The 11,216-nt window shown below is 38.1% G+C and overlaps 2 protein-coding genes across 2 annotated transcripts; one reads left to right on the forward strand and one right to left on the reverse strand.

Moving 5' to 3' along the window:
* Positions 1 to 2,268: 2,268 nt before the first annotated feature.
* Positions 2,269 to 4,201, reverse strand: LOC133717165 (membrane-associated kinase regulator 5). Its single transcript, XM_062143825.1, has 3 exons — positions 2,967 to 4,201; positions 2,807 to 2,869; positions 2,269 to 2,715 (listed from the first exon to the last, which is right to left on the reverse strand). The coding sequence occupies exons 1-3, from the start codon at positions 3,853 to 3,855 to the stop codon at positions 2,630 to 2,632; spliced, it is 1,038 nt and encodes a 345-aa protein (XP_061999809.1). The 5' UTR covers positions 3,856 to 4,201; the 3' UTR covers positions 2,269 to 2,629.
* A 4,892-nt stretch (positions 4,202 to 9,093) lies between these two features.
* LOC133717167 (reticulon-like protein B5) lies at positions 9,094 to 11,150 on the forward strand. Its single transcript, XM_062143826.1, has 5 exons — positions 9,094 to 9,400; positions 10,074 to 10,254; positions 10,343 to 10,484; positions 10,571 to 10,640; positions 10,746 to 11,150. Exons 1-5 carry the CDS (start codon positions 9,163 to 9,165, stop codon positions 10,913 to 10,915), a joined length of 801 nt encoding a protein of 266 aa, XP_061999810.1. The 5' UTR covers positions 9,094 to 9,162; the 3' UTR covers positions 10,916 to 11,150.
* The last annotated feature ends 66 nt before the right edge of the window (positions 11,151 to 11,216 follow it).

Here is an 11,216-nt window from a genome sequence, read left to right on the forward strand (position 1 = left end):
TTTTGGCCTTCGCCCAAAGAGACACATAAATATGTAGCCCTCCCTATTTTCGAATCCTAGATCTGTCACTGGGTTGACCTAGGTAATAGCTTTTTTAGCCTCTCGCCCTCTCCTCATATCAGGCTCTAAATCCTAAACCCTAAGGCCATGTTTGTTTCCCGGAAAGTGGGCATTGGGAAATGAAACATTTTCCTTTCCTGCGTTTGGGACAGCCAAGGAAGGGAAACATTTTCCCAAAGGAAAGGAAAAAGTGAGGGAAATTGGTTCCCTCCCCCCCCCCCCCCCCCCTCCGGAAACACTTTCCCAAAGAAAAGGAAATTGATTCCTTTCATTTTCACCAACCAAACATGGCCTAAATTCTTCTCCGTAGTTTCTTCCCACATGTGCATGCATGTTAGTGAGTTTGGTACAAGAAAATTTCAGTGGAAGGTGAGTTGAAACAAGTCAAACAACTCACTACAAACATTTTTGGTCTGAAACTTTTTTTTTTTTTTTGACTTTGTCAAGGGGAACCCAAAGGCTTCCTAGGCCCAAGATAAACCCCTTCGGCGCATGTGAAATGCTCCAACTGTGCATTGCAGCACAGTGCCTCGCCACTTTGACAGCTTCGGGATTCGAACCTAGGTTGGGGAGCACACCCAACTAGACAAGAACCACTAGGCCACTTGCAGTGATTATTTTTGGTCTGAAACTGATGACGTTTAAAAAGTAGGGGCTGCCGCTTACCAAACTAGGCTAAGAGACTTGAAAGCATTCTAAGATTTCACAGGCTTCGTAGTCCAGACCAAACTTCACTTCTATTACAAGCAATCATATTAGCCTTATGTGTATATATTCATCCAAACAGTTCCTTGCATTGAGATGGTGTTCATTGCAAAGTTGAAAACTAAACCCCATTTCCAAATGTCTGAAATGTGATATTCCTTTGTCTTTTTCCAGGTCTGTGATGTGGTTCACCGTGAAGCTTGCATTGGTGTCTGAAATCAGTGATAGGGGTCACAGTTGCTTGGCACTTCTTGTCGTCATAATGTAATCATGTATTGGAAACGCAGTGCGCTGCTGCAGTGCATGCCTTATGAATCCACTGTTGTTATATTCTGTGACGAAATAATCTTTCGATTAAAGTCGCAACTCGAATCAATTATTTTCGTAATACAAACTAACCATGTTTTAGTCCCAAGGTACGATGTCATTAAATCGTTCAAAACCGTTTACTTTCCTTGATTCCTTCGATCATCTTATGTTAGTAGCGGAGAATGGTCAAGCAAATCTGACATTGTTTAGCCGCATGATTGTTAACCATTTAATGTTTTATTGTAAATATTATGTTCATCATTTGTTTGTAACTTGTTATTTTTTTGAAAGATTACCTTGATATTATTGAAAAAGGTAAAATAGCATGCAATAAAAAAGAAGTTATTTCCGAATAAGATTTGAGATTTTCACCAACCAGATAGACTCTGCTCTAACAAATAAAGATCGAGCTAAAGAAAAGACAAAACTATTATAACGCCTACGCCTACCCACAAATTAGTTTAGTAACATTTGAAAAAGTTCGAGCTAAATTATAAGCAACTCCTTAACACGAGAAATATATTGTAGAAACTATCAAATAACCGGTTTGAATATGAGTTAACCCACAAAATGTCCGCATACAGTGATCGTCACTGTTACATATGATACTGCTCTTTCTTCTTGTACAAATTTTCATCTTGTGCAGAACCGCAGGTATTATTTTGTTTTCATTTATGACTCTTGGCAATGAATGACCTCCAGTTTCTGGGGTCTCCTATAGGCAGTTGGGGTAACATTAAACCGAGTTGCATGTAATTAATAATGTGAAAAGTTATGGTTTGGTCAGAGTAGTTACAAATCCAGAACAGAGAAACAGAAAATGAGAAAATTTGAATGACTTTATGGCAGTTTTCACTTTTCACAGCTGCAACAAGCAGTCAAAATTGAAATGAATCACCGCAGACCAAAGATGGGATGGGTTGGTAAGAGAGCATCATCTGACTATTTGAATGCTCTTTCACTTTGGAACCAAAAATCTAGCATTTAACAAAAAAGTAATTAAAATGCTTCTTTTGCATTTCAAAAGCACTTTTATAAAAGCATCAATTCTGCTGTCCAGAATCAAATAACCAATGGATGGAAATCAAGCTTCAATGTTGTCCTCTTTCCTATTTTTCTCCTGGAAAAATTTAAAATGAAAATGCAAAACCCTGATGAGTCAAATCAATATCTCTGAACTGAATGCAGAGAAAATAATGTCACATTTTATCTCTCTGATTGATTTGAAAAGATTTGCTTCTCTCATATATTCATTCAAAAGCAACATAAAAGCAACACTCTGATTGATACACAAACTAGAATCAGAGAGTCTGTTCAAGATTTCATAATGACCCATCACTTTACAGACAACAACAAGTGAAAAACCCTAATGGCATTCACTGGTTATCATTTAGCTAAAACCCTAAAATCTCAAAAACAACCCCTATGCTTCATTTCCTAAAACCTCAAAATTCCTTTATGTTCTTTGTTTTTACAGCAGAGCACAAAAGAAACAGAGTCACCAAGCTCTGTTTTTCCCGCGTTTGAATCCAAATAAACAAAGCTTGATCAAATTTCAGAAGCATGCTAGCTCTTCCTCTATGGAGCTTCTCGCAGATCTCTCATGGGATTCGATCGCAAACCGTGATAGCATAGAAGAATCTGCAAATGAAATAAAAAAAAATAAGAGACTTTTTCTTGCTGTAATCACACATCTGTTTTGAAATTTGTAAACAAGGAGAGTGATTCTTACCACTAGAATATGAGTTCATGGACGAACTAGTCCAACTTGTTGATCTTGATAGGCAAGAAGAATCTGAAATCGAATTAAACCCGAGTTAGTTCTTCACCTCTAAAAATTATAGAAGAGCCTGAAAATTCAAACTGCAAAAACGAAATGAAATTTTCAGTACCTCTAGAATTGAATGATCTCTTGCAATGCAGAATGGCGCTCTGAATCCCATCTGCTTGAAGCAACAGCGAGTCGTCTCTCCGGTTCACCGGCGGCGCCACCGCCATCGCCACCGTGGCCGACTTGCTCTTCCCAAGATGCTTACAAACAACTCGAATCCCGGCAGGAATATTCCCCTGCCTCTCCTTCCTCGGGGAGTACATAGACACCGCCGGCGACGACGTCGGCGATGCCATCGGCAAGTCGCCGGAAACCTTCACCTTGTCACCGTACCTCTTGGAAACTTTCAAGTACAGAGGCTTGATTAGCTTCAGGTACTTGTTTATCACATCCTTTGAAAACCGCTCTGTTTTCGAATCATCGGAGCTCTGGCTCTGCAATATCCTTCCAGTTTTTCTCGAACTGTTTTCCCTGGTCAGCTTAGAAGGGCTTGAAGCTTCATTGCCTTTGGCTTCTGGCTTTTTCTGCTTCTGGGTCTCCATCAAAATGCTGGACTCTGTTTCCCCTGTTTTCTCTGTTTTCTTAGTTGAAGCTGATTTGGGTTTTTTGAAAATCGAAACCCCAAACTTTGGAGCTGATTTGAGTAGAGCAATGGGAGACTGAGGCTTGGAAATGGGTTCAATTGGGAGGATTTTCCTTTTGGAAATTGGATCAGAAGGAGGAGGAGGAACAGAAAGGGTTGGTTCTGTTTTGGCTTCTTTTGAGTAAAGCTTGGAACTTTCTTCATGGGTTTTGGTGTTTGATTCTGTACTAATCTCCAAATCGAAGAACGAGTCTTCTTCTTCCTCCTCTTCCACCTCAAATTCATTGTCTGTTTCTACCAAAGGACTGGGAATTGCAATGGGAGAAGGATTGGGTTTCCAGAACTTAAGAAAGTACAGAGTCTCCATGGTTACAGAGAGAAACAGAGAGAAGGCTAAAGATTGGAGCTTTGTGTTTGGATAATGAAGGGTTTCTGTTGGGGTTTTTATACCAGAAAGACTGATTGGGGTAGCGTGAAGAAATGAGTGAAATAATAAATAAAAGAGACAAAGCCTTTAATTAAATAAAAAAACTTACACTTCGTTTTATGTGTGGGAGACTCAGACTCTGAGTCAGGAAACAGAGCTTTTCTTTTTGCTTTTTAGTGTGTTTCTTTCTCCTCCTGTGTTTTTTGGGTTTATTATTACGTGTGGTTTTCGCACTATAGGCATGTGAGGCCAATGGAAGAGGGTGAATTGGTTCAGAGATTCATAGGCTTACGAATGCAAGATTTCTCATAGACTTTTGGTCTCTTTGGTTTAAGCAAATTCCGAGAGTTTGCTGAGGCTTTCAATCAATTCTTTAGGCCCCCATGGCGGCCCCTTCTTGCCCTCCGTCACTACTTTAAAGGGTTCAAAGAGGAGGTTTGAATATGGGGTTAGTCCTCCATAGTTGAAAAACAACCATTGTGGCAATTTTCAATCCAGTCCCCTCGGTACAATACAGACATGACAAGAAGTTAGGGGGATTGGAATTTTGGATTAGACTTTTGAGTTTACTGCATTTTGTGTCTACTCCAAAATTGACCGGTGAAAATACCAATTAGTTTTGGAACCCACTTGTGGCTCCCTTAACATTATAGTTCATGTCTTGAATTCTTGAGAATCAATTTCAAAACTTTTATCTCAAAAAGAAAAAGAATTTTTTTTCCGAGACGTGATTTTCATTCAAAAATGTGAATTAACACATGTTTTTTTAGGGTAAAATTGCATGTTCTTATTTTCTCTCGAAAATTTTACCACCATAAAATCATGATTTTTAAACATTTTTAAAACCGACGAAACTCAAAAATGTAGACCAAATTTTTATTTACGATTTTTTAGCGTAAAAAAAAAAAAAAAAATTCATAATTTATCATTAGTTGTTGTGTTTCATGTCCATCTGAAGCATGACGGGTCACTGGTGAGGCCATTTCTGATTTATGAAACCGGTGATGTTCATAACACAATCAAATTATTAAACGTGTTATATTTGTGTTGAAATTTTGATATAACTAATTGATGTAATGGGCATGACATGCGACACGATTTGTATAACAGAGCTGAATTTAACAAAATACCGCCACAACTGCCCACATGATATATCACCCCTAAATTGAAAAATTGTAGGTAAAGTGGCTGAACTAAAGTAGGAAGAGTGGATCTTTAACCTCATCTTCTTTCTTGCTAAAGTTTAAAATTTGCATGAAAGCAAAACATTTGTTTTCAAAGTTAACACATTGACCGGCCAAAGTGAGAAACGAGCTTTATGTCTTTACAACACTCTGCATCCATGGCCATGAGACTATGAGAGGCTTGTTAGACCTTTTGGGAAGAGAGCGTGATAATGAACTAAGAAGAAGTATGGGGTATAAAAGAAAAAACCTACTAGGATGGTAAAGAGAAACTTCCAAAAAGAATAGAGGAAAGAAAAATGGAAAGAGTAAAAGGCCAAAAAGAAAAGCCTCTCTAGGGTTATGTTACACTTACACATGAGAGAAAGAAAGAGAGAAGCTTTAACTTTTGGGAGAGAGCCTTTAAAAAGATCTGCAAAGTCAGAGAATTGGGTTCTTTTACAAGGCAAGCTAAGGGCATTTGTGCAGACGGGGGCACGCTTCCTTCAGCTTAGGGACCCCTCTATTGTCCTTAAAGAGGTTCAAGTCCTTTAATTTTTAGCTGCATAAGAACAAGGAATTGGGTTCTTTACAATAAATCTTTGCTGGAAAAGTTTTGACTTGTAAACTTGGGTTTGTGTTTTGTGTGGTCTTAGGCTCCTTCTTTTAAATGAGCTAGCTAGCTGTATTTTGCAGAAGAATACAAGAGAGAAAGCTCCTTCACTTCACTCACTTTAATTTTTCACCAAATTTATCAAAAACCGTTAAAAGGGATGTAGATATTAAAACAATTCTCACTTGTTAGAACTGCGTGATAGTTTATTGAAGAGTCTTTGAAAATGCTTAGCTTAAGAGTGAGTGACACAAAAAAGTTAAGATAAAGTGTTCGACAAATTGTCTCAAAAATACATTAAAATAAGAATAATAAAGCATATAAAACAATATTAGGTGGATTTTTCCATCCCGTTCATAAGACAAAAAGTTTTTAAATCTCGCACTATTTACTAAAAGCTAAAACTATATTCCGTATGTGAGATTTTGCTCCTAGTTTAATGCTGATATGTTGTTTTTCTCAACCAATCAACTCAACTTGTCAACTAGCCCTCATTGCTTAGTTTTCCAAAAAGAAAAAGAACACTAGAATTCAAGCCTTTAGCCGTGTCCAAAACTTGATAATTGCTAACCCGATATTATTTATTCTCTGTTCAAGAACAAGAAAAATATCTACTTCTCTACCTCATGGTATGCACGACACAGTTTTGAGACCTTGCCATCCTCAAGCTGACTTTTCCTTTGTTTTTTCTCTTTGCTTTTACTTTGTTTGGCTTGCTCTTTAACAAAAAGGCTTAAGCTGACTCTACCAGTCCATTATACTAATCATATTATTATATACTATGATCAAATCAGAGCATATTTGTATATGGAATGGAATAATAGTCTTACATTCTCATACTGCAATACATTTGTCCTTAAACTGTAAGATTCTGCAACCCAAATTACCTTGATTACTTTTTATCTTTTACCGTTTTGGTGTTTGCTATTTTATTTCAAATGAGGAATCAATGGTGCCCCCTCCATGATCATCATGGGTTTTCATTTTCCTTGTTGTCATCTCAGGTAGAGGATCAAACCAGTCCCCATCTAAACTCCTTTTCCACTCAAGAGTCTACCATGACTTCTTCTTCTTTTTTTTTGGTGCTTGTTTGTGGTTTTGGCCATTAAATTTTTTTCATAAATAGATGGCTGGTCAAATTAGTCCTGCAAGAAATTTTGTCACTGGTGGGATCTTCATGTTTCTTATGAAAATGCTGATTAACTTCTACGAAACGTACTGCTGATCTAACTTCTGTTTAGTTTGTGAAATGCAGAAGTAGGATCATAGACTTGGGCCTGTCTTTCTTCAAGCATTTTGTCATCCCTTATGACCCTTTTACGAAGACAATTTTGACTCAAAACAAGAAATATATAGACGATGATATCCTAGATCGAACGATTCAAGTTGGAGCTTTAACTCCTCATTTCATCTTTACCTTGATTCACAAGAAAGTTCATTAATTGCTCTCACATCATTCAAGTCAGGGTTTGTCGAAATAAATGATTAATGTGTTTTGGGGATTACTTTTTGCATCACTAGGGTTTTTCTTAGCAAGCTTAGGGTTTGAAGTGTTGGTTATTATTACTAGTAAAAGTTTTTCTAGCTGAACTTGACAAAATGGTTTGCCTAGCATTTGAGCAATGGGGGAAGAAAGCATATTCCACATTTCTCTTGCTAGGCAAATGCTGGCACAGAAAATAAATCAAATTGACAGCAAACTCATCCTTGACCTTTCCTTTGGAAACCAAGAAGCCTCGCAGTGTGGCGGCTCAAATGAATTGCAAGCTAAATTGCCTAACAAACATCTGTAGCAACACTCCACATCAAGTTATGTTGAAACCGGGAAAGTATTCAACCTTATTTTGATCCTTCCTGCCTCTTGATCTGTATAGGTCTTCAGTAATTGTAGCATCTGTCTGAATCTGGGTTTAAGACTGCTAGTTCCTATATGCTTCTAGTAAATATATAGATGAATGTTGCCATTAAAGATGAGCTGCATAATTTTCTTCTTGTTTCCGAGTCATCTGGGCTGAGGATTCTCCGGTTGGGCCTTCGGCTTTGATTTATTGTGTTTTACACTTGATTTCCCATTCTAGCCCATTAGGTGGTCTTTGCTCGATCCCATTGGTTCTTCCAGGCCAAGTCTCGCTATGCCTTGTACTCTAGACAGGCCCAAATAAGCAGCCAAGACCCAATCCTTTTATGGCGCACAATCCAGTCGTTCTCGTGTCGTGTCTCTTTTAGGCTCGTTGAGAATTTTGAGATTTTATTTTTGAGTCGAGCTCATTTTCGTTTCGTATTGCACCTCAGCTATCGTTCAATAATCGCGCCATACACGTACTATGCCCATAGCCACGACCTAATCTCCAAAGGCCGAAATCGCCACAATCCATAAGTTCGACTTGCTTAACTCCTCTATTTATGTTTCTATAAAAAAAAATTCCGTTTTCACTACTTAAGAAGAATTGCATGAATGCAAAGCAAGCCATTAATTATATAAAAAGAAATTATAGAAAGATGAACAAGATCAAACATGTTTGCTTATTGTATGCTATATACCGTTAGTGCCAAACATTCATGTAAAACGTCCCATTAATCTCGAGCAGCGGAGCATTTTATTGTGACAGTTTGGTGTGTCACAGGTTTTTGTGTAATTACATTTTTAAGATATACACACCGTTTTAGGCAATATTAATATTTCTACAATACATACATCAATGAACCTAGTTATCATATCCATTATACCAACTCCAACGTAATAGGAAATAGTTTGATTTCTTTGCCTATTTTGGTAAACTAGTTGGTACATCTCATCTCATGATGTCTTTCTTGAAACTTGTATTTGCTCATCTCTTTATTTTTGCAGCTTAAATGGTTTAATTTAGATGAACTGAAGGCAAAACTTGAGATGAGTCGGAATAAACTATCGCCTTAAACCCACTTTTGCTTATATAAGCAGAAATATCTCGTTTCAAATTTAAAAATTCGGATACAGCACGAATGAATCACATAAATTAAAATTAACTAAACGTGTTAGCATTTTTAATCAGAACACGAATCTCAAGAAACGAAAGTTCATTCCTGTTTCAAAAATGTGTTGTTCGGTTTAGTTCGATTTGATTTTCAAAAAAAGTGTACATCTTTCTCAAATTAATTTCTTTTTTTGGTTATATTTCTTAATTTAATTTCTTCTTAAATGTGAACAAACGTATTAATAAAAAGGAAAGAAAATTCAAAAAAAGAAATAAAGACAGAAAACGATAGGTGGCAGCCTCACAAGGCGCCGTAACCCGAGACATTCCCGCTCCCCCGTTACTCTCTTTTCTCGCGCCCTACCCTTGGTTTCTGTTACGAATTCGTTCCCACCCGAGCCTCAGCTTCGGACTCCGAACCTCCCGCTTTAAACCCCCCCCCCTCCCAAAATACAAACACACCAAAACTCTCTCTCTCTCTCTGTGAAACTGTTCGATCTTTAGCGCAGAAGAAGCCATGGCGGAGCCAGAAGAGATACCAGGGGCGTCGCTCATGGAGAAGATCTACTCCCACCACCGCTCCTCGTCGTCTTCGTCGTCTTCCGACGACGACAAGCCGTCCAAGAAGGCCGATGACGTCAAGCACAAGGCTGAGGAACACGACATGCCGTCCGCTCACGATTCCGTCAAGTCCAACAAATTCAGGATCTTCGGCCGGGAAAAGCCCGTTCATAAGGTCCTCGGCGGTGGCAAACGTACTATATCTATATCTCTCTGACACTTTTCATCTTTCTTTCGCTGTGTTTTTGTATCTGCATTGTTGAATCGTTAAGCGGTGTTGTTGTTTGGTTGATCGGAAAAGATCGGAGATGAACGGAAAGCTAGAATCTGGAGGTTTTGTTTTCGTGATCTAATTAGGAAAAATATGCATGAGAATTTTGAATATATTGTATCAGAAAGATCTCATATTGTTTTGATTTTGTTGTATTCGTGTTGTTTCGATTATCTTGTTGGCGATTATAGTGAGCCTGTTAGGTTGTAGGTTTTCGTATAATTGTAGTGCATTGATCCACATTGTTATGCAATCATGGGGAAGGATTGGATTAGCACATTGTGGCGTATTGAGATATTCTTATGAATTGATTGATGGATTTTCGAGGTTTCGGTAGGCCAATGTAGGTTGGTTGCTTTGTTCTGGCAAGTTTTTTTTTGGTGCTGTGTGAATTGAATTTGAATGGAATAATATCTGTAGTTGTTGTCTTCTCTCGTTTCCTGCTTTGGTGACGTGTGTATTGTGTTCTCTGTTGTATGGTGGTTGTTGTGGAATTGTTTTCCATTTGTCCATTTCTGAACTATGCCCGAGAAGAGAAGAGGGACTCTGAAAGGAAATGCTTTCAATTATGACCTAATATCAATCTTTTATTACAGCTGCTGATGTCCTCCTATGGAGGGACAAGAAAGTATCTGGAAGTGTTCTTGGTGGAGCCACTGTGCTATGGATTTTCTTTGAGTTGCTTGAATACCATTTGATAACTCTGGTCTGCCATATGTTGATACTTTCTCTGGGCGTTTTCTTCCTGTGGTCCAATGCATCCTCCATTATCAACAAGTAAGTTCATTGATCCTCTTGATACTCTCTGTGTTTGTTCTTTGATGTAATATCATATGGCCCTGACTTCACTATGTTGCTGGATCAGGGCTCCACCAGAAATCCCAAAAGTTCAAATTCCGGAGAAGTGTGTCCTTGATCTTGCCTCTGCACTGAGGATTGAACTCAACAAAGGGTTCTATGTTCTCCGGGAAATTGCATCTGGGAGAGATTTGAGGACATTCCTCATTGTAAGTTGATTGTTCCTTCATAGTTGGGTGGTATAAGTAGGCAATTGTTGGGATTTCATAATCATTAGGTGTTCTTCTGTTATCAGGTTATAGTTGTCTTGTGGATTGTGTCAGTGATTGGCAAATGGTTCAACTTCCTGACCTTATTCTACTTATGTAAGGATTGCTTTTTAGTCTTTTGTTCCTTCAGAAGTTCTTCTGCATTTAAATTTAACAAACCTCCATTTCTGTTATTGACATCGTCTTGAATTTGAATGACAGCCTTTGTCTTGCTGCACACGGTGCCAGTGATCTATGAGAAACATGATGTCCAGATTGATGCTTTTGCTGAGAAGGCATGGATTGAGATTAAGAAGCAGTATGCAGTGTTTGATGCGAATGTTTTGAGTAAGATACCCAAGGGTCCAGTGAAAGAGAGGAAGAAGGACTAGAGACACACCATGCTGGAGTTAATTCTGTTTACTAGGCTTTACATTAACTGCGGTTTTAGTCCAGTCTTGAATCATCATTCGTTAGATTACCTCTTTCTGCGTTTTATTTCAGAACTGGTCTAATGAGCGCACAGTTTAATGAATATAAGTGTTTTAGATCTATAAATCTCTGGTTGCATATTATATTGGGATCTACTGCTTTTTATTTAGAAAGTTGCACTTATCTTTTCCTTTCCTTTTTCGGCCAAGGGATAGTTTTCATTTGAGAAGTCTTTTCAATTTTGCGAAGATTTCTTTACTG

Source organism: Rosa rugosa, chromosome 6, assembly GCF_958449725.1.
Source record: "Rosa rugosa chromosome 6, drRosRugo1.1, whole genome shotgun sequence".
NCBI lineage: Eukaryota > Viridiplantae > Streptophyta > Magnoliopsida > Rosales > Rosaceae > Rosa > Rosa rugosa.